Here is a 23972-nt window from a genome sequence, read left to right on the forward strand (position 1 = left end):
CGATCTTCACAATGCATTTTGGTCCACATTCAGCTGAGGTAGTGGGCTATGACGTTTACTGTCAATTACAAGTGCATTGTGGGAGATTATAGTGCCCTCAAAACCACATTTGAATTCCACTTCTGAATTCAGAATTCATACTTTATTCCAGCTGTTTCACTTTTGGTTCATACAATATTAAAAATAAGTCATAGTCTGTGAAAAGCAAAGAGTGTTAGTCAAAAGGTCAAAAGGTTAGTCCATCAGCCATGTTTGGTGTCTGTGTACTTGAGCTACAGCTAATGATGTAGCTAAGCGAGCAAAGGAACATAATAATCTCACCAAACATAATCTCACCAAACATAATAATAATAATCTGGCCTGTATGTCTGATAAACTACAATTATAGTGAACTTTGTAAATCGTTTCGGGGTTTCTTTTGCCAAACTGTTGCTTTAAACAATGCTATCAAATATGCTGCCATTAAAAGTCCAGAAAGTATAATGGTGATAATTGTGTGGTAGTTCTTACAGTCTTATTTCCAACGTTGCTTTGGCAGTCAGTCTGAGTTGTTGCAGCTAGATCCACTCATTAGTTATTCAACACCGTCAGATGCTCCTGAAGTTCCAGTTAATGACTGCATCAATATATATACAGTGAGTCCAAGAAGTATTTGATCCCTTGCTGATTTTCTTTGTTTGCCCACTAATAAAGACACTATCCTTCTGCACTTTTAATGGTAGATATATTCTAACATGGAGAGACAGAATATCAAGACAAAAATCCAGAATATAATTTTAAAGAATATATTTTAATTAATTTGTATTTCAATGAGGAAAATAAGTATTTGATCCCTCTTGCCAAACACACTCAATACTTAGTGGCAAAGCCTTTGTTTGCAAGCACAGCGGTGAGACGTTTGTTGTAGTTAACCACAAGTTTAGCACACACACCAGGGGGAATTTTGGCCCACTCTTCTTTGCAGATCCTCTCTAAATCATGAAGGTTGGTGGGCTGTCGCTTGGCAACTCTGACCTTCAGCTCCCTCCATAGATTTTCGATCGGATTGAGGTCTGGCGACTGGCTGGGCCACTCCATGACCTTAATGTGATTTTTCTTGAGCCAATCCTTTGTTGCCTTTGCTGTATGTTTAGGGTCGTTATCATGTTGGAAGACCCAACCACGGCCCATTTTCAGATCCCTGGCAGAGGGGAGGAGGTTGTCCCTCAGGATTGTGCGGTACATGGCTCCATCCATCTTCCCAGTGATGCGGTGAAGTAGCCCTGTACCCTTGGCAGAGAAACACCCCCAAAACATTATGCTTCCACCTCCATGCTTGACGGTGGGCACAGTGTTCTTGGGGTCATAGGCAGCATTTTTCTTCCTCCACACATGGCGGGTGGAGTTGAGGCCAAAAAGTTCAATTTTGGTCTCGTCTGACCACAAAACCTTCTCCCAATAACTTGGTTCATCTTTCAAATGATCATTGGCATACTTGAGGCGCGCCTCCACATGTGCTCTCTTCAGCAGGGGTACCTTTCGGGCACTGCAGGATGTGAATCCATTGTTGCGCAAAGTGTTGCCAATTGTTTCCTTGCAAACTGTGGTCCCAGCTGCCTTCAGGTCATTTGCTAACTCCTGCCGAGTGGTTGCAGGACGATTTCTGACTGTTCTCAGCATCATTGCCACCCCACGAGGCGAAATCTTCTTTGGAGCACCGGGCCGAGGTCTGTTGATTGTCATGTTATACTCTTTAAACTTTCTGATAATTGCACCAATAGTTGTTACTTTCACATCCAACACCTTACTAATCTTTTTGTAGCCCATTCCAGCTTTGTGAAGGTCAACAATTCTGACTCTGAGGTCCTGTGACAGCTCTTTGGTTTTACCCATGTTGGAGACTTGAAATCTGTGTGATCTGTCTGATTCTGTGGACAGGTGTTTTTCACACAAGTGATTAGTGAGAACAGGTGGCTTCAGGTCAGGTAACAAGTTGATTGGGAGTGTCTAACTGGTCTGTAAAAGCCAGAACTGCTAATGAATACTAAGGGATCAAATACTTATTTCACTCCATGAAATACAAATCAATTAATATATATTCCTTAGATTTATTTTCTGGATTTTCTTTTTAATATTCTGTCTCTCCATGTAAGAATACATCTACCATTAAAAGTATAGAATGATCATGTCTTTATTAGTGGGCCAACGAAGAAAATCAGCAAGGGATCAAATACTTCTTGGACTCACTGTATATATATATATATATACTGTTAACAATGTTAGTTGTTAGTCAATAAACTTAATGCTAGCTGGCTAACTATATACACACACACTGATCAGCCATAACATTAGCCATAACATGAGGGCCACTGACAGGTAAAGATCAGCCATAACATTAGTTATGCTGATTATGTTCATCTACAGTGGCATCTATCAAGCAAGTGAACAGTCAGTTGACCTGGGCAAATGGGCAAGTCTCTGAACCTGACACTGACAAGAACCAGACTGCGATGGCTAGATAACTGGGTCAGAACATTTCCTTGAAAAAAAAAAAAACTTGCCAAAAGTGTTGTTTTCAGTACCAACCAAAAGTGCTCCAAGAAAGACAACCTGTGAAAAGGCGACAGGTTCAGCACCTTTGGTTCAATAATGCAATCCATGATCCAGGATCTGCTGCTGAGGATGCCTTCAGAGGTCATGCTAATGTTATGACTGATCAGTGTATACCTATGCTGGGAAGCCAGCTGGACAAGCCCTTGACCAGCTAATGGGTAAGTTTGATCGCAGTCAATGTGACCCACTTGACAAAGATGGTTAACCATCATGCTGGCTGACCATTTTACTCAGGTGAAGTTGGTCAGCTAAAACTGCCAAACTTGCACAAAACAACATACCTTGATCTACACTGATCAAGAGCTCAGCTAGTTTACCGCTGTTTTTGTAGCAGTGTCCCTTTATTTGTGGCCTTTTCCCTCTTTGCAGACCAATTGTCCTCAGTTTCTGATGCTTTCAAAACAGGGCACACATTAATGCTTTGACCCAATTCCCCATAGCTGCTAATGCTAACTAGCTAATTATACTGATCATGTCAGTACAATGAAATAATAAGCGATTTGGCTATTATTTGAATACGTGAACGGGTTCTGTGTGCATCAGCCGTCATCGCCGGCCTCGCTGTCTCTGTGGAAGTCCTCGAAGCTGAACTCTGCTCCTGTAATGCGACGAAACAGGTCCTTAATGTCCTCACACTCCGCCTCAGAGTGTGTGGCGGCGTCATACGAACGTGAGACGAAGATCTAAACCCAGAAGAGGCAAAGCAAACGTTACTGTTAAATAGTCCACACTAGTATTTCTCTGTAGCATTGGTCAATTTGTAAGTGATATGGGACAGTTAGCTAGTTTAGCTAACCGCATGCCTAAATCAGGTCACAATGTAAGCCATATATTTCAGCAACTGCTGACCTAAAAGACTGTAGAAAACATGGACATCACAACGTCTCTCAGACGTGTAGACCCCACAGGTCTAACGCCTCTGCTGGCTGGACACAGTATGATGTGTAGTTCCGTGCATCTTCATATCTTTTAATTACAAAATTGTTCATTTTCCATCTAATTTTTCTCCTCCAAGCTGTCTTTCCATCTCCACCCGGCTGGAACAACTTAATCATCTTAGCTCTTGACCAGCATAGGGTATGTTTTTCATTGAGTTGGATGATTTAACTGGTCTACGGGCATGATCAGCCTGACCAAGCCTGACCACGCTGGATGACCGGTATGACCAGCATGACCAGCAAGACCACAGTGGTTGACCAGCATGAACAAACTTGACCAAAATCAAATGCAACATACGCTATGCTGGTTAAGAGCTGATAAAGCAACTAGCTTATCAGAATACTGAATGTTTCTTATCTGGATGACCAGCTTTTCAACCACCTTGACCATCAAAGACCAGCTTAAACCATCCAAAACCAGCTGCCAGCAAAAGCTGGTACTGAGCTGGATGTTTTAGCAGGGTGGTGTCCCACAGTTGATTGACAGCCTTGTCCGGAACATGTACAGGGCCTCCCTGTTCAGTAGCTGCCAGCTGTCTGGGAACTCATTAATCATACTATTATTTACCATGTTGTGTCGTGCTAAAGTTAGCATAGGTAGACATGCTAGACTCTGGTCTGGACCGAGTCCACATACTGTTTAACGTGGAAAGAAAAGGAGCAGGAAATGCCAGTTTTCCATACTGTTCCTTTAATGTCATGTGACAATAAACCTGAGTTGATTTAATTTATTAGCTACATTAGCCTCGTTGCTCCGGTACAAAACTGCACAAGCTAAACTCCAGATGATGATCCAGATGATTTATTACATTTGGATCGATTTTCCCTGAACTACTTTTTTAAAGATGATGAAGGTGCATTTATTTGGATGGTGTTTTCGTATGATATTCAGATAATTACCTGACTACGCCTTCCATCATCTAAGGGAACCATATGGTCACTGATGGAGACAAACCTGCCGAACAGTTTTAGTTAGAGAAGTTGCTTACTACAGGTTTTTAAAGAATCAATAGGTAAAATACAATCATAACAATAATGCCACACCAAATTGCAAAAGTGATATGAATAGATAACAAAAAATGAATAATTAATTAAGTAATTAAATAAATAATATGCAATACACACACTAAGTCACTTAGTTGATCTAAATTAATATTATGAATAATATTATACTGACCATAGCTATAATCTAAATTAGATGATATAAGGACACATACAGGTGTGCTTGTGGTTCACAGATAAGCTGTGTGTGTGTTTATTAGTTGGTCTTACTTCTGTGCAATGGGCTCTAGCAGAGCCAGGCCCGGCTGTACTTCTTTCTCTGGGTTCCCGGTCTCCACATTGGTACTGACCATAGCGATATACTTCCCTTCTGGCGCTACATTATGACCATAGGAAACCATGCACACATAGATATCTGGAAAAGGAGAGAAAAAAAGTATTTATAATTACTTTTCCTTTTCTAAATGGGTTGATAACCAGTATGAATGATTTAGTAACGAGTCTAAATAATCAATGACCTACTATAAATTACCTAGCTTGATATTATTCAGTATCTACTATGAATTATTTAGGATCTACTAAGGATTATTCAGTATCCACAATGAATTATTCAGTATCCACTATTAAATTTTCAGTATCCACAATGAATTATTCTGTATCCACTATAAACAATTCAGTAATCTACTATGAATTATTGAGTGTCATTTATAAATGATTCAGTATCTACTATTAATTATTGAGTGTAATTTATAAATGATTCAGTATCTACTATGAATTATTGAGTGTCATGTATAAATAATTCAGTATCTACTATGAATTATTCAGTGTCTACTATAAACGTTTGGGTTTGTATGTATGATGATAATAAACCGGGATGAGATTCACACTTGTACCTGATTTCCGGTGGACCTGTGTGTGTGGAATGATGATGTGGACGGATCTGGCGTCCTGTGTATTTCTGATTGGATGGTTCAGAAGGCAGATGACACGAATGACCCGCCCTATTTTCCTGACCCGACCCAGAGCATAGCTGGGATCACACAGCAGCTGCTTACAGCGGAAACCCTGCACAAAATCAATCAAAACAAATACAAAACATGCAGAGATTAGAGGTGACCCCGAGCACACAGCAATAATCTCTGCCATGGTAAAGGCTTTCAGTGCCATCCTTAATCTTTTCTTATCTGTCAAACATGTTTGAAATACACCAATTACACCAAGTTATACCACACATGCAAGTGTGGATGTTTATGCAGTCCGTAAAGGCCAGGAAAGTGATTCTTATTCTGATTCGAGTAGTTTACTAGGAGTGTAACTGGGAGGCTTTAGAATAATTCGATATCGATTATAATTCTGTGCATCATGAAACCTCACAGTTTTTGTAATAGGCTGTCTGCAAGGCTACCTCCAGCCACCAGACAGAGCTGCAGAACTAGACTACATCTAGGTAATTTGGAACATGCAAGTACAGCGGCGATAACAGCTTTCCTAAAAAATATCAGGATGGGGTTAGACGAGGTGCCATGTGGACTCGTACTGTTAGACGCGCCACTTAGGATTTAGTCTAACCTGTTGACCTTCCAGCTGTAAAAAGTTATATTTCATCCTTACCTCTCCCTGAGACTTCACCCCCACCACTTTGCCATTCTCCATGATGATGTCATCCACATGCCGATTCTGAAGGTATGTACATCCATTCACAGCACTTAGCCTGACACACACACACACACACATACACTGTGGTTAAATGGCCTATCCATTAATGCTTAAAGGAGAGCTGAGTCAGCATATTTATTTAAACACTTTCACCAGCCTCTAAGAGTAAGACAGGTGAGCTACATTATGACTACTGAAATGGAGCTGAGCAATATCTTGGTTGATCCCCAGTGCTGCCACAGCCATTTGTAATTAGGAAACTGTCCATTTTCTCTCTTGGTGGGTTGGCCTGGGTACAAATCCACTCCCTTGTCATTGCAAGGGTCACACGTTACCAGCTTAAATAAGTAAATAAATCTAAAATATACAGATAAATTGATGCTGTACCTGGCGAATCCCTGTGGTAGTTCCCCCAAACCGTAGAGGGGATAAAGGTAAGGACTGTGGTCATAACGGGCAAGGGAGTCAGAGTAAAGCTTTATCCGCTTTATGGTCTGCAGGCACGGCTGGTCCAGATATCTGCCACGGGTGGATGGGAGTAAAAGAGTAGAAACTGTACTATAGTGAAAGTATGAGAACTGTATCACAATCTAACTCAATTAAAAGAGCAGAAGCTGAACTATAGTGAAAGTATGGGAACTGTATCACAATCTAACTCAATTAAAACAGCAGAAACTGTACTATAGTGAAAGTATGGGAACTGTATCACAATCTAACTCAATTAAAACAGCAGAAACTTTACTATAGTGAAAGTATGGTACTGTATCCCAATCTAACTCAATTAAAACAGCAGAAACTGTACTATAGTGAAAGTATGGGAACTGGTTCACAATCTAACTCAATTAAAAGAGCAGAAGCTGTACTATAGTGAAAGTATGGGTACTGTGTATGTGTATACTAACTCATCACCACTCTGCAGGGCAAGTGCATGTCCGATAAACTCCACCACATCTGTTCCTAGGTCGAAGTGCTTAAACACATCCCTCATGCTTGTTCTGTTGGGGTCCATATCCAGGTAGGTCCGAGGATCATGCTCGTCAAAGTTCAGAATGAACAGCAGAAGCTTCCGGAAGCGGCGCTTATCAAACATGCCCATCAAATCTGCAACAACACAAAACAGACCATTACTGTATGAACCAGTCTGTAGTACAGTCTCTGATTTTGATTCATTTTGATTGTGATACAGTATTCATACTTTCACTATAGTACAGTTTCCGCTCTTTTAATTGAGTTAGATTGTGATTTTCTGTTTTGCAAATGTGGAATCATGAAAACCATCAATTGATTAGTTAAACTACAACTCAATTTGTCAGTGTTGGTTCATTTGATCTGTTCCAACTTGTTTGTAAACAGGTGATTGTTACCTGAAGCTTGCGAGTCTGCTTCTGTAACTGGAACCTTGTGGATTTTTCCAGCTTGGTACACATAGCTGCCCTCCACCACTTTGAAATCCAGATAGCGTGTCACTTCTGTGTACAGCAGCATCTTCACCATCTGCCCTGTAACACATTACAGCATGACACAGTGAACTGATAGTAAAGAAAATGAGTACTGATATTGCGGTTAGCTCCAAACTCACAGTCTGACTACTATTTTGGCGAAGGAAATTGAGAATATTAAAAATATACATGAATGTTAAAGGTGCTAAATAAAAATCCCATAGCCATGAAACAGCTTCTATTTTCTATTTGCATTTACAGCTTTCACTCACCATTGGACATCAGAAATTTAGGGACTAGGTCGATGGTCCATTCTTTGCCCTGTCCCATTTCTTTAGGAGGTCCTGGCACATGGAACCTCTTATAGAGCTGTTCAACAAACAAATGGCTGTAAATGTGCTGCACATTACATATACACTTCTACATATACAGTCAACTGTACTGATACACCTCCGTACAATCATTTCGTAAATTCCTGGCCATGTTGCTGGTCTATATGCATGAATAACCTGACCAAGCGGTCAAGTGTGAGTTGCAGCGCTATTGCTAACAAGAAATGGAAGCTAATACTCCACCAACTGTAGCCCTTGTTTCTAACAGTGAGCCACACAGTGTTAGAAAACACACAATCAAGTCTTATGAAGATTAATGAACACCTCCACATGGTTTTAGGAGAGTGTGTGATGGTTTAGACATACATTGCCTCGTAGCTTCAGTGTAAAATGAATGGCACCAAACATTATAAACATTGGCTGATTGATGGCATGTGGGGTTACGATGAGAAAACTGTACAGTTTATTTGTGTATTAGCTAAATACTATTTGTGCTAAATACAGTCCTGTAAATAATAGCTGAATTGACTGAATGCATATGATAGTAGAATTGAATGGAAATGTGTGTGTGCAGACCTCTTCCAGAGGGGATACAGAGGCGCTTTCACCTCCATAGTGTGGATTCTGGTCAATGTGAAGCACCTTTTTCCCGCAGATGGACAGCAGGCCAGAAAGGATACACTCCTGCAGAGGGCAGACAGTGTGACAACAGTATGATCAACACACAACACAGTACCAGTTCTGACTTACACACCAAAGGTGGAAAAGAGATTTGAACATTGGGAAGGACTGAGGCATTGTTGAGTAATGACATTATACAATAATTCAACAGGTTTTTTTGTATTTTGCATGTTGTGAATTGCCCAAATATGGACATCTACGCTTTATTTAGTGTAGGGCTTCCTCAAATGAATAAAAGTCAATAAAACTATGGGTTAAGACTATAGTACAGTTTCTGCAGTTTTAATTGAGTTAGATTGGGATACAGTTCCCATACTTTCACTATAGTAACGTTTCTGCTGTTTTAATTTAGTTAGATTGGGATACAGTTCCCATACTTTCACTATAGTAAAGTTTCTGCTGTTTTAATTGAGTTAGATTGGGATACAGTTCCCATACTTTCACTATAGTAAAGTTTCTGCTGTTTTAATTGAGTTAGATTGGGATACAGTTCCCATACTTTCACTATAGTAAAGTTTCTGCTGTTTTAATTGAGTTAGATTGGGATACAGTTCCCATACTTTCACTATAGTACAGCTTCTGCTCTTTTAATTGAGTTAGACTGTGATACAGTACTCATACTTTCACTATAGTACAGTTTCTGCTCTTTTAATTGAGTTAGATTGGGATACAGTTCCCATACTTTCACTATAGTAAAGTTTCTGCTGTTTTAATTGAGTTAGATTGGGATACAGTACCCATACTTTCACTATAGTAAAGTGTCTGCTGTTTTAATTGAGTTAGATTGTGATACAGTTCCCATACTTTCACTATAGTACAGCTTCTACTCTTTTAATTGAGTTAGATTGTTATACAGTATTTATACTTTCACTATAGTACAGTTTCTGCTGTTTTAATTGAGTTAGATTGGGATACAGTTCCCATACTTTCACTATAGTACAGTTTCTACTATGGGTTAACACAAGCTGTTATGGCCTAAGATCAAAATGACACAGAAAGTGCCCCGGAGCAAACATGTCCCACATTAGGCCAGTTCGCCCTATATTAGCCTCAGATAGCCTCAGACTACTCAAATTTGTATACATTTTATTTCTTTAATGGTCTCAAAATTCCATATAGTTCAGGTCATTAGTTTTTTTGTATTTAAAAAAATAATGAACTGCAGGTTGTATGAAGAATGTGAACACAGCAGCAGCAGCTCATTAGTCCCGACACCTTCTTTCCTTCCTGCAGTGCGAATGTAGAGGATTAGAGCTAATCCAACAAACAGCTCAGCGCTACGGCTTCATTAAAACCTGCGTCAACTTGAATAAGAAGGCTCATTTTACACAGAGACACGCTTTCACCCAGGAAGAAGATCTGATGTAGACTTCTGCATATGACTGCAGACATGCAATGAGGCTGAATTACATCCATAAATAAATAAATATAATAAATGTATGAAACCAATATATATGATTTCCTCAAGCTTGGACCTGGGAATTCATTTATTCTTATATAAAAAGTAAACATGTTGTACATATTGCACACATCACCACCACACAACCATTTTCCAACCTTTCCTTACTAATTAAACAGGCTTTTTTGTGGCTGCATCTTTTAGACTGATGTCTGTAAATGAGATCAGTCCTGATTGGCTGCCTTTATTGTGCCTTTATTGTGTAAAAAGCACTCAGAGTTGAAACGCTCTTTCCAACTTCATCACTAGCGTCAGTGGGCGGAGCTAAAGTGCTGTGAGCTGAATAGGTGGAGATATGTGTGTGACATCACAAAAACAATGAACTCAGAACAGGTATGGGTTTTTGCTGCTGAGAGTGGGGAGTGGACGCCATGTTCTTGGACTTGGTCATATTCTGTATCGAACAGTTTTATATAACAAAAAAAAGACAAAAACTATTTTCTAGAATATGTGCCCTTTAACTTTTACGTTTATGTTAATGTAGCGTTATGTGGAGCATTTCTATTGGTCCATTCCACGTGAAATGTTCATACAGCGTAAATGATACGGATTATCATACTCATATTTTTGTTCATTGTGGGTTATTTACCTTCTTTAAAAGCTCTTAATATGGCTTAATATACACTGTATGGACAAAAGTATTGGGACACCCGTTCATTCATTGTTTCTTTTGAAATCAGGGGTATTAAAAACTGTTTATCCTGTTTTTGTTGGAGTAACAGTCTCTACATTCTAGGGAAGAAAGAATTCTACTAGATTCTGGAGCATTGCTATTGTAATTTCATTGCAGTCAGCAACAGGAGTGTTAGTGAGGTCAGGATGTTGGACGGTCACCACCCCACCTCATCCCCACCTCCCCAAATTATATCCCAAACTGGATTGGTATTGGATGGAGCACCATCCTTCCAGAGAACACAGTTCCAATGCTCCAAAGCTCAATGCTGGGGGGCTTACACCTCTCTAGCCCACACCTGGTATTAGGCATGGTGCCAACCGGTTCATGTTTGTCTGCTTCAGAGAGTCCTATTCTATTGGCAATGCTTCTCTACAGGTACTAGACAAGGTATGTGTGTGTCATGCAACGGGTGCAGCTTACAGTAGCTGAATGCATTCATTAGAAAGTGTAAGTGTAAGTGAGCTGGTCATTGTAAAAGAGCTCTGTGCAGATCAGTAGAAAGGCAGGTAGGTCTTACCTTCAGCCCGGTTCCCAGCACAACAACGTCAAATTCCACCATCCTGAGTATTACCCTGCTCTGCCTTTCAGATGGACCAAGCCTGGTCTGCCTGGTTTAGTTAAGTGTGTGTGTGTGTGTGTGTGTGAGTGTGCGCATTTACACACGTCACCTTCACCAGACATAATATTACATGATCCCTTCAGACATAATCCTCTCAGCAGACTGAGAAAGAGAAGCCCTCAGTGAGGCATTGTGGATCATGCACTGCAGTCCAAAAGTATCCGGACAGTCCTTCTAATGTTTTGGAGCAGCTGTGAGCACCCCAAAGTCATCTTACCCAATGCAGAGTGAGGGCTAAAAAAAATGTAAAGTTCCCCAGCACTGAACTGTGGGGTTCTCTGAAGTGATAATGGACCTCCAGACAATACCTTTGAGATGAGCATGTGATGGCTCTCTGATGCTCTCACTCTTATGTGGCTGAATGCAATCAAATCCTCCTCACAGCAATGTTCCAGCATCTAGTGTAAAGCCTTCCTAGATTAGTAGAGGTTTTCACTGCAGCAAAGAGGAACAAACATCTGGTTAATACCCTTGATTTCAGAAGGCAGGTATCCACATAGTTTACGCAGTGAATGTGAGGCTTTAATAAAACAGCCTGTAGGCCGGAATCAGAAAAGCTTAGACATCTAAAAAGCCTGATCGGTTCTAGAAGGAGGTTCTTCAGACAGATGGAACTAAGATTAACCAAGATTAACTAGAATGATGAAAAAGGAAAGGAAGGGTTCATGATTCAAAACATACCACAATGTCTGTCAAACATGGTGGAGGCACTGTTATGGCATGTGTGCATATTGCCACCAGTAAAACCGGGTCACAGAGGTTCACTGATGATGTGGCTGCCGGTAGAAATATCTTTTTCTAGAGCTCTACTTTCTGCTCAGATGCAGCCAAATACTGCGGAATTGATAAGATGGCGCTTAATTGTGCAGATGGACAATGACCCAAAACATATTGTGAGAGCAACCGCAGAGCTTCTTAGAGCAAAGACACGCCTGGTTGACTCACCTGACTTGATCCAATTGAGCGGCTTTTCACTTACTGAAGACAAAACTGGGGTGGAAAGGCCCACAAACAAGCAGCCAAGCAGCAACTGAAGACAACTGCAGTAAAGGCCTGCTAAAACATCTTAAGAGGACTCTCCGATGTTTATGAGTTTCCAACTTTAGGCGAAATTAATTAAAATTATTTGAATCCAAATGTTAGAAACCATATTTCTAATCCTATATAATGATAATCTAATAATAATAGTCCATGTTTCTCTCTCTCTCTCTCTCTCTCTCTCTATATATATATATATATATATATTATATTTCATTTCATACTAAATATGTTTAAATACTGTCAGCTCCTTCCACCAAAAAGTAGTTCCACAAGAAATGAGTTGATGGATGGATGAGTTTGGATAAATCAATTATAACAATTTTAAAACCCAGCACAGACACAGTAGCGGTTCATTAAGTTACTTGTCGAACCCTGAATGCAGTCTGAGATGACTGCTGATACTGTGGAGTCGTAGAACTGTTGAAATATCAAGTTTGAGCCTGAGACGTTATGAATGAGGGGACCGGCCACGGGTTGAAATGTGAATGGGAGTTTGCATAACGCTCAACATGCAGCCTGGTTACAGATAAAGTCCCACCTTCAACAAAAACAGCCAACCTGCGGAGGAGGGTCGACGTACTAGTGGGACAATGGTGCTTTGAGGAGGGAAAACTCATGAACCCAGAACACTTGACTCATGTTCATGTTGTCCAAGTTAAAAAACATGGAGACTGCAGAGCTTTTGCACGTACTTTTTATGTTTTATGCAAAATAATATATGTGTTTATTGTAGATGTTTAAATAACGTTACTGTTAAAATAAACATGCAATTTATTCCGTATTATTTGAGATTGTACCGTTAATGAATGTTCGGTCATGTCGTAAACAGCGTTTACGCCACATCTAGTCTTGTGTTATTGGAAATTACTGCACGGCGGCGTTGCAAAGATGGCCGAAGAGTGAACACACTTTCCCCTAAGGACTCTGTTTAACTTTATTATATATTATTATTACTATTATTATATTATAAGATTATATATATATATATATATATATATATATATATAATCTTATAATACACACTCTGTTTAACTTTATTATATATTATTATTACTATTATTATATTATAAGATTATATATATATATAATCTTGTAATACACACTCTGTTTAACTTTATTATATATTATTATTACTATTATTATATTATAAGATTATATATATATATAATCTTATAATACACACTCTGTTTAACTTTATTATATATTATTATTACTATTATTATATTATAAGATTATATATATATATATATATATATATATATATATATATATATATATATAATCTTGTAATACACACTCTGTTTAACTTTATTATATATTATTATTACTATTATTATTATATATATATAATCTTATAATATAATAATAGTAATAATAATATATAATAAAGTTAAACAGAGTGTGTACTGCTCATTCATCCGCGACCACCTCTGCTGCAGGACTACATTTCCCAGCAAGCTTAGCGCGAGCCAAGCGCCTTTCGTTCATTCGACGCGTCGAAAATCAAGTCGATCTAAGTTTATTTCATGCTCGCGGTGCCTTCCCGGTTATAGCTGCACATTCAGGACTGTGCAGGTTTGAAGTGGCTCTATATATTGACACTGGTCAGGCCTCTGGAGTCCAGCGAGGTGATCGGGCTGGTTTGAAGTTTCCTCTTCCTCTTCTTCGATAAGACTTCAGGACCTCTGGGTGTTCCAGATCAGACCATGTCTGTTCCAGTAAGTCCCAGTTCACTGCTGTCTCATACTGGTTGCACTGTTCTGCACTGTTCTGCTCTGTTCTTCTTAGTTGTAGTATATGGAGAAGCTGGGCTGCTGGTGAGGAGTCTGAGTGGTGTTGGATGGTCGTTTCTGGCTGCAGGAGCACACAGCTGCTGTAGGATCTTCCCCACCCAGCCTGCTCACCACCTATAGCAGATATTTCAGACCAGATCAGTACCTTATCCCATGTGCAGCAGCCCTTGTTCATTTGCAGGAAATTTATATTTATGTTTATATGCATCATGTTTTATAAAGCAATTTGCAGATTACAGCCATCCTACACCTAACTCTCCATGTTGTTGTAAATACACTCATATATTTATTATTTATTATATTTACACACTGAGCAGATGAATATCCTGCAATACATCTGCATATATGCTTACCTGATTCATGTAACATATACCTGTGATATCCTGTGGCACTGTATTAGTGTGTATTTGCATTGTCTACATTAAAGCCACCTGCCCTGTATTGTATAGTTTCTCCTTATGCTGCCAAAACAGCTCTGACCTGTCGAGGCATGGACCCCACCTCTGAGGGTGTCCTGTGGTATCTGGCCTCAAGACTAATGTTAGCAGCAGATCCTTTAAGTACTGAAAGTTGTGAGGTGGGGCCTCTGAGTATCAATACACCAGTTGACCACTGCATACTGGGAACACCCCAGTGGAGATGTTCTGACCCAGTCGTCTTGCCTTCATGATTTGGTTCTTGTCAAAGTGGCTCAGGTGCTTGCGTTTCAAGCACTCGCTGTTCCTCTACTAAGATATCTACCCCTTGACAGATGCCATTGGAACCAGATCACCAATGTTACTCATGTCAGCTGGCAGTGGTTTTAATGTTTTGGCTGATTGGTATGTGTGTGTGTGTGTGTATATATAGATGGGGTCTATGTCATGGAAATGGCCTTTGGGACTAAAGACTTGTTCTTTAGTATAGCCTGTGTGGTAAACACTGCTGTATTGTCCATGTATGGACACACCACATCTCACTGGACGCTGACGTATGCAGTGAAATGCTAACTGCTATATTCTGTGTGTTTGTTAGTTCTCAGGGATGGAGGGCCGGGACCAGCACTCCCGCATACACACTCGACCCAACCCAGGATTTCTGGAGCGTCTAGGGGAAACTATGGGCGGGATGGTGGTGGGAGTTGGCCTGTTCTTCGTCTCCTTCTATGTGCTCTTCACAAATGAGGTCAGAGGTCAAATCTTAGCTTCACCTACACAGAATTCAGCGCTTAGTTTAGTGCGGTCAGTGAGGGCGAGTATCAAACCCAGAGTGCGTTCCTAATACGATGCTATACCCCTCCTCCAACAGGGCAGGGCCATCCGTACCGCTGCCTCTCTGGACGAGGGTCTCTCTCAGGTCCTCTCTCTGCACCCTGACATGTACGTGGACCCCCAAAACAACAATCGGCTCGTTCACCTGTCCAGCCCACTACGCACTTCTCAGGTAACGCAGCACTGCGTGTGTAACGCCTGATCCACACTGCTGTTCAGATCTCCTGGAGCTCACCTCACCTCTCTCTGTCTCTCTCTCTCTCTCTTTGTCTCTCGCTCGCTCACTCTCCTTATGCCTCTCTTGCTCACTCTCTTCTTGTATGTCTCTCTCTCTCTGTCACTTTCTGCTCATGTCTCTGTCTCTCTCTCTCGCTCGCTCTCTCGCTCTCTCTCTCGCTTGCTCTCTCCTAATAACTCTTTCACTTTATGCATCTTTCTCTCTCACACACTCCTTATGTCACTCTCTCTCTTTCTTATGTTTCTCTCTCTCTCTCTCTCTCTCTCTCTCTTTCTCTCTCTCTCTCTCTCTCGCTCTCTCCTTTTTGACTCTTTGGATTTCTGCATATGGCACTCTCTCTCCTTATCTCTCTCTCTCTCTCTCTCTCTCTCTCCTTATCTCTCACTCTCCTTATGTCTTTCTCTCTCGCCAACCTTATGCATCTTTTTTCTCCATATGTCTCTCTCTCTCTTCCTATAACTCTCTTTCTTATGTTTCTCTCTCCTTCTGACTCGTTGGCTTTCTCCATATGTCTCTCTCTCTCTCTTTCTTTCTCTCTTTTATGTCTCTCCTTCTCTTTTCTTTCTCTCCTGTCTCCTTTCCTGTCCCTCTCTCCAGCCTCTCTATGACCCGAACTATAAGGTGGCGGTCCAGGCGGTGAAGCTAAAGAGGAATGTGGAGATGTATCAGTGGGTGGAGTATCAGGAAACGAGGTGGGTAAACGGAGCAGAGATCTGCTCCAACCAGACCTTCAAAGCCAAAAATCTCATTTAGCTGTCCCCACTTATTAGCCCAACTGTAGCCCATCAGTCAGGACATGTTTGGTTTCTGAGCTTCAGTTCTTTAGTTGTACACAGGAGCTACAAGTTCAGAAGCCTCTAATAGACTCATGTGCTTTCTGACACTGTAGGAATCGCTGTTATCTAGAACATGGGCTGACGTACAGCTTTAACATGCTCGTCAGTTTCCTGTGTGTTGTCTCCTATACAATCTGACCTCACCGCATTTTCTCTCCATAAACAGGGAGTATAAAGAAGGTGACGAAACCAAAACGGAGACGACGTACACATACAGTGAGTTCCGCCTGAACTCTGTCTCTCTCAACAGCCCATCAGAACAACTTTAATGTATCCCTCCACCATTTTAATGATGCACAATTTTAAAAACATGTTTTAACGGAACTCAGTAAACTCTGTGAAACAGTGTCTGGGGCGTCAGGCAGTGCGTTCATGACCGTTTGGGGTAATAACTTTCTGTGAGGGGGCTTTTGGAGGTTCGGCCGTCTACTTTTTCTACACTTTTACAAAATGGGGTTTTCCAAGGGTTCTTTAATAAAGGCAGTGGTTCTGTTTAGGACTGGGAGAACTCAAATAACTATTTAAATGTTTTAATGGTTCTTTGTCTGAGTTTGGTGTTCGGTCTTCAGTCTGTAGCTGTAAGATAATTTTAGAACTCTTTTAATCCAACCTAACCAAATCACCCCAAGTGACTCGGTCCTGTGACGCATCTTAACCAATTCTGAAAGAGAAAAAGTGGTGGAGTTGCCCTTATGTGCTTGTTTTCATATCTGGTCGTGTCTCTTGTTTAGATACGGAGTGGAAATCAGAGCTCATCAACAGCCGACATTTCGATCAAGAAATCGGACACATCAATCCCAGGTGCAGAGTTTTAGCTAATATCTCTCCCTTTAACTTCTTATCCATACACACACACACATACACACACACACACAGGCACGACTCACTCTCTAAATCAAGTGTGATAGTGAGTGTGGTGTGTTTGGCAGTGCGATGGCGGTGGAGAGTGTGACAGTAGTAGCCCCTGAGGTTTGGGTTGGACACTTCTTCCTCTCCAAAGGTATTTACTGACCACGTCTTTCCCCTTCAGCCAAATCCATAAAGTTTTGATGTTCCGATTCTCTTCAGGATTGCATATATGTGTGTATCATGTATATATGTGTGTGTGCGTGTGTGTGTCTGTGTCTGCAGGGCTGATCGATCAGGTTAATAATTTCCAAATGCTGCATCTGGGTGGGCTTCCTGTTACTGACCCATTCCTCACAGTCTACGAAGATCATTTCTACCACACTGCCAACCCCCGGAGACCAGAGGCAAATACACCCCCTACCCCCCTCCCCCCTCACACGTTTACATGCAGGCTGATAATCCGTTAATAATCCGTCTGATAGCTCAATCTGAATAAAATACGTCCAACAGCCACACGCATTATAACTGGAATAGAGGCTCTTCCAGCATTCTCTGCCATGGCGAGATAATCCTTAAATACCGCAAGCTAACATGCTGACCGTAAACTGTACTGTAACTACACTAACCTGGAGCTATTTAAAGAGCTAATTCAGTTAGTTGGAAACATGCTAATGCATAATGCTAACAAGGTTCACTGATTTCTTAGGCACTGAAGTATAAGGCGGCGCAGGCAGCAAGGCTTTCAGAGAGCGCCCTTCAGTTTCCGACTAGCCTAACTGTGAAGCTGGTTACTGCAAGCTAATACCCTATCCCTAAGCTTATGCGCTAGCCCCGAACTAACACGCTAACCACAAGCTAATGCGCTTGCCTTGAGGCACATGCACACACCCAGTCTCACACACACACACCCCACCACCACCCCCACTTAGTCTCACACACACATACACACCACCACCCACACCCATATTTATGCCATTAGCAGTGCAGACACACACAGCCTCGGAGATTTTACAGTCAAGTTATTCTCTCTCTCTCTCTCTCACACACACACACACACACACACACACACACACACACACACACACACACACACACACACAATTCCTGATGAAAAATCCAGCTTTGGATCTTTTTGTTCTCTGATGGTCAGCATGCTTGAGAAAATGGTCATCATTTCGGCGAAAGCATACCCTATACAGATAATCCAGCCGGCTAACCAGCTCCTGACCAGCACAGTGATTCTTGCTTTTGATTTTGGTCAAGCCTGATCAAGCTGGTCAACCAGCATGGTCTTGCTAGTCAAGGTGGTCAACCAGCCTGGTCGTGCTGATCATCTTGGTAGTCTAGCCTGGTCAGGGTTAGTCAGGCTTGTAGACCAGCTAAACCTTCAAACTCAAGCTGTTTTTGTCAGTAGTCTTGACTGTGTGTGTGTGTGTGTGTGTGTGTGTGTGTAGGTTGGAGATGTTCGTGTGAGTTTCTCTTATGCTGGGCTCAGTGGTGAAGGCTCTTGGCCTGGACCAGCTCAGACAGTGAGTACCGCTAACCGCTAGCAGCACTCTGCTAACACACGTCCTCATAGACACCTCCACTCACCGTTTACAGCTCGAAGAGCTACACGACTGATGTAGCTAACAACTGATGACAACTTGTACCCTACACCTTTTAGCCTGTTTAGTTATAAAAAACAAATTGCAGCGCATACATTTATTTACAGTCAAAATATTACCGTAAAGATATGCTAACATACTTTAGTCCATATTTAGAAATGTGTAGCCGGTCAGTCATGGTTGAGGTCTGAAATTTGCTTTTTTGATTTTTACACTGGAGCTACAAAGCAAATTAATGTAGCTGGGTGTGTTTGTTTACGTCTGTGTTTTTATGCTAGCTAGCTATGCTATCATGGTTTAGCCCATATTAGCACCATGCTAATGTGTTCCATTACCTAGTTGGCTACATTAGGCTCATAGCTTCAGTGCTCATACGAAATAGGCCAACAACAGATGACATGAGGTAAATTATCCAGTATGCATATTGATAAATGCATGCACTCATAGGAACTGATCAAGGTGATTGGCTGTATTGGCATGAGTGGTCAGTACTGGTTTTACTGATGCTGAGCGTATGCCGTGTGGCTCGTGGTGTAGGTCAGTGTGGTGGCCATGCAGAAGGAAGAGAGACTGATGCCCTTCAAAACTCGATCTGGAGACACTCTGGAGATACTCTACCTGGAGGAGCTCACTGCTAAGGTGTGTGTGTGTGTGTGTGTGTGTGTGTGTCATCATTTCTAATAATTGAATAATCTGATGTTCTTGCTGATGTATTGATTGATTGATTAAGTGATTGACAGCTACGGTTACTGATAGGAAGCCAAATATGACCTAATATTATCTTCATTTATTAGTTCTTCTACTGATGTCTAGGTTCGGTGACTTGGTGATGTTTTTGGTGTGTGTGTGTGTGTGTTTGTATAGGAGGTGTTTGATAAAGAGCATCAACTGAATGTTATGAAGACATGGGCTCTGAGGGTTGGCGGATGGTTGCTCATGTTCCTTGGCATCAGTTTGACCACACGCATCATCTACACACTTGGTAAAACACACACACTCATACTCATGTTTACATTAGAGATCTGCAGGGGCATGAAAATGAAGCCCAAACCTGACCTGTACTCTTTAAGCTTAAGACCTGACTTGAGCTCAGGCTCAACTGGCACTTTGAATGCGTATGTAGAATATAATGATGTGAGAGCGAGCGAGAGACACATGGAGAGAGAGAAAAAGTGCAGGAGAGAGGGAGGAAGAATATACACCTCTTTTATATACACAAATACCAGCTGTCATCAGGAAGTAGCCAGTTCTGTCCGCGGTGATGCCACAGCCATACGTAATTAGGGCTTGCAGAGAGCATAACTGTCCTCTTTTCTCTGGGTGGGTAGGGCAGTCCTCCTTCCATCTTCTCCTCCATCGTATTTGGGTGGGGGTCATTTTCAGCTCTGCAGTGAAATTGACATGGTGGTGGAGAGCTGGTATGAGTGGATCAGACACAGCAGTGCTGCTGGGGTTTTTAAATAATGTTTCCACTCACCGTCAACTCTATTAGACACCCCACCTAGTGGGTCCACCTTGTAGATTTAAAGTCAGAGACAAAAGCTCTGTATCTGTTGTATTTGTGTTGGTCATCCTCTAGTTCTTCATCAGTGGTCACAGGATGCTGCCCACAGGACGCTGTTGGCTGGATATTTCTGATTGGTGGACAGTTCTTAGTCCAGCAGTGATGCTGAGGTGTTTAAAAACTCCAGCAGCACTGCTGTGTGTGATCCACTGACACGCAAGTGTCACTGCAGAGCTGAGAATGACCAACCACCCAAATAGTACCTGCTCTGTGGTGGTCAGTTCTATGAGGTCCTGACCATTGAAAAACAGGGAGAAAGGAGGTTACAGTATGCAGAGAAACAGTCTGGGATTATAGAACTACACAGTGGAGCTGATCTGATGGGCCGAGATCATTCCAGACCAGGGGTGGTCATAGTATTCTGGTATAATATACTAGACAATATGCTTTTTAAGTATTTTATTTAATAACTTTATTATAATGGGATATTTGTGTGTGTGTGTGTGTGTGTAAGTAAATGTATCCACACTGCTGTGTTTGTGTCTGCAGTGGACTGGGTTCCTGTGCTGAGGGAGCTGGTGTCCGTGGGGTTGAAGGTGTTCGCTCTGTGTGTGTCCTGCTGTCTCTCCCTCCTCACCATCGCTGTAGGCTGGCTGTTTTACCGACCCCTGCTGGCCGGGCTAATAGCAGCACTTGCCTTCGTCCCCATCCTCATCGCACGCTCACGAGCAGTAAACAAAAAACACCAATGACCCCTAAAGACTCGTGGGGCCTTCCCATGAAAGTTTAGCTGGACAGCTTGAGCTTGTGTATGTAAAGATGATCCGACTGGAAGAGTCCTTTAGGTCTTCTCTGATTGGACAGGCTTGAGTTTAGGTTTAAGTTATCTGGCTACTTAAGTGGTTTGGCCCCCAGGTACCTTTATCACTCTTGCACAATTTCAGCTCTGCGCTGGAATGCATGCATTATTACATACACACTACATGTCCAAAAGTATGTGGAATGCTGTTCCTCCAGCGGTTCTTTGGAAATTAGGCTATTCATAGAGAGTTTGTCCTCCTTTGCAACAGTAACAGCCTCTGCTCTTCTGGCAAAGCTTCATATTAAATACTACATGAGGATTTGATTGGATACAGCCCCTTAAGCGCGAGAGCATCAGTAAGGTCAGCGTACTGATGTTGGGTGAAAAATTCTGGCACTCCAACTCATCCCAAAGAAATTGGATCACGGTGACCTTAGGCTCATGTGGTCACGGCTGTTCCAGAGTGGCCTGTTCTATTGGTCAGTGCATTTTTTTACATTTTTTTTTTTTTTATGGAGACGCCTGGGTCACCAGTGGGTCCTCAAAGCCAAACTCACTCATTAGAAGGGCCGTCTGGATACTTTTGGACATGTGGTGTGTGCGTATTCTTATGCATTATATACTTAGAATGAAATTGTTACATTAATGTTCAAAAGTTTGGGCACCCTGGTCAAATGACATGTATTGTTGAGGTGAGCATAAATAAGATTTTAATTACATACTGCATGTGAACATATATAACCTCAATTTCTGCCAGAAAATGAAGATTAGGACTAGGGGTTTATTGAATACACAACCGTGCAACCGTGTTTGTTCTATCTAGAGCTGTATAGTCACCCTGAGATAGTTAGCTAATACAGCCTGTAGTGTGTTAATTAAGCAGTAAAGTGTAAACATTAGCTAGCTAGCATGTTAACTGTGTTCACACACACACACACACACACACACTCCCTACAACTCCAACACATCTTCCTCATCCAATGCGCCATGATTTCAGGAGTTGAAATAAGATGTTAAAAGTAGTTTTAAAGCCACAACTGTGAACAACAGTGAGGGATAAAGAGTAAAGGCAACAGAGACAAGGGGGGGCAGTCAGTACAGTCAGTACAGCAGTACTCCTAAACCATTACAGCTCTCACAATACCATCCAGGGGCTTGCAGCTGACGGTTTCCGGGTGGCAGGCACGCTTGTAAAATTACCATATTTACCATAATAACTTGTACCGTGTGTTCTCCGTGCCCCGAAACGTGTACCGTTACATCCCTAATTAACTAACTGAGGAATATTTCTTCATTTACAATTAGCACATCAATGCATGACATTTGAACAGGATGCACACATTTGTGCATACGTTATCAGTATAGATAGATAGCTGAACATAAAGCTGTGTGCACACAGCATATGTGCCCAGTGTTGGGTGGTACAAAAGAAGGGCCACTGAATAATAATCCAATGAAATAATAGAATAAATACATTAGTAAAAAGTGCCTTTAATAACTCCAGGTGTTAGATTGTGAGTTAGATTGTCCAAAGATTTGACTGCAGTATGTATAGTTGTGCCATTGAAGAACCACTGATTCTTTAAAGACCATGTTAGCACTCGCACCTCAGCTCTCTGAAGAACTGTCCACTGAACGGTTCTTCAGGGAACTAAACGTGGCTCTTGTAAGGCAGTGAGGCACAAAGATCGCTTTAGCAAGTTCATCAGAAGTGCAGATGCAATGCAAATGTATGCAATGTCTCTTTTTTTTATTTTTATATATATATATATATATATATATATATATATATATATATACACACACATATGCATCAGACCATGGCATCTGTCGCGTGGGCGTGGTGGATGTTTCCATTCACAACCTGAGGCGGTTAGCCGTGGAGGGGTGTGTGTGTACTGAAATGTGTCGCTTGTTATTGTTTGTTGCTGCAGATTTGGGTTTGTATTTGTCTATAAACGGCCCACAGCTCCTCATTTTTACCTTCAGTTCAGTTCATTAGGTGTTTTAAGTTAAAGGGTTAAGTTAAAAGCTGTTAAAGGGGAACTCCACAAACGTTACAAAATGTTCTGCATGATTCAGTGTTTGAGATGAAGCAGTTTAGTGTGGAATTTGGGGTGAAAAACTTCCCAACACAAAATTCTTTACAGCGGTGGTGAGTGGAACCTGGCGTCTGACGCCATGACAACACAAATATGGTCGTTTTATGAACAGGGACTATTTGCTTACTGCACAGCATCCTGCAGCATGTGTTCCTCCACCACTTAAATAATGTGTGGTAATCTTAAAAAAAAAAAAATCCTCTCTGAACTCTGGTAGAACAGTTCTGACTGGGTATGTTTCTCTAGAATGGGGCGTTTCACGCTAAACCCGCCCTGAGTGACTTTGTTCACACGTTTTGTTTAATTATGCAGAAAGTCTAGTGGAATTCCCTTTTAATGTCTACTATAGTCAACAAGAAAATACATGGTTCTTTAATGGTGCTTTGTTCTAAGTGTTTTTGGGGTCAGTAAGTGTAAAATGCTAAATGTTGTTCAATGTTTTTTTTTTTTTTTTTCCTTCTTAAAGAAATAAAAGCCAAAGTTTTTCTCACAGCGTAATGACACGTACCAAATTATTTCCTGATCAGTATCTTTAAAAAGCAGTTTGAGAGTGAAT

At 41.3% G+C, this 23972-nt stretch overlaps 2 protein-coding genes across 2 annotated transcripts; one reads left to right on the forward strand and one right to left on the reverse strand.

Annotated features, from left to right (window-relative positions):
* Positions 1 to 2239: 2239 nt before the first annotated feature.
* Positions 2240 to 11387, reverse strand: LOC140542765 (rab GDP dissociation inhibitor beta). The gene is made up of 11 exons (XM_072665691.1): positions 11293 to 11387; positions 8536 to 8643; positions 7900 to 7996; positions 7553 to 7687; positions 7091 to 7289; positions 6576 to 6707; positions 6144 to 6243; positions 5426 to 5597; positions 4803 to 4947; positions 4431 to 4485; positions 2240 to 3275 (listed from the first exon to the last, which is right to left on the reverse strand). Exons 1-11 carry the CDS (start codon positions 11332 to 11334, stop codon positions 3132 to 3134), a joined length of 1329 nt encoding a protein of 442 aa, XP_072521792.1. The 5' UTR covers positions 11335 to 11387; the 3' UTR covers positions 2240 to 3131.
* Positions 11388 to 13942: 2555 nt separating this feature from the next.
* LOC140542758 (transmembrane protein 43) lies at positions 13943 to 23908 on the forward strand. Its single transcript, XM_072665684.1, has 12 exons — positions 13943 to 14153; positions 15243 to 15392; positions 15516 to 15650; positions 16314 to 16408; positions 16719 to 16768; positions 17284 to 17353; positions 17482 to 17552; positions 17684 to 17805; positions 18856 to 18930; positions 19546 to 19647; positions 19873 to 19990; positions 21062 to 23908. The coding sequence occupies exons 1-12, from the start codon at positions 14142 to 14144 to the stop codon at positions 21262 to 21264; spliced, it is 1203 nt and encodes a 400-aa protein (XP_072521785.1). The 5' UTR covers positions 13943 to 14141; the 3' UTR covers positions 21265 to 23908.
* The last annotated feature ends 64 nt before the right edge of the window (positions 23909 to 23972 follow it).

Source organism: Salminus brasiliensis, chromosome 21 (assembly GCF_030463535.1).
Source record: "Salminus brasiliensis chromosome 21, fSalBra1.hap2, whole genome shotgun sequence".
Classification (NCBI taxonomy): Eukaryota; Metazoa; Chordata; class Actinopteri; order Characiformes; family Bryconidae; genus Salminus; species Salminus brasiliensis.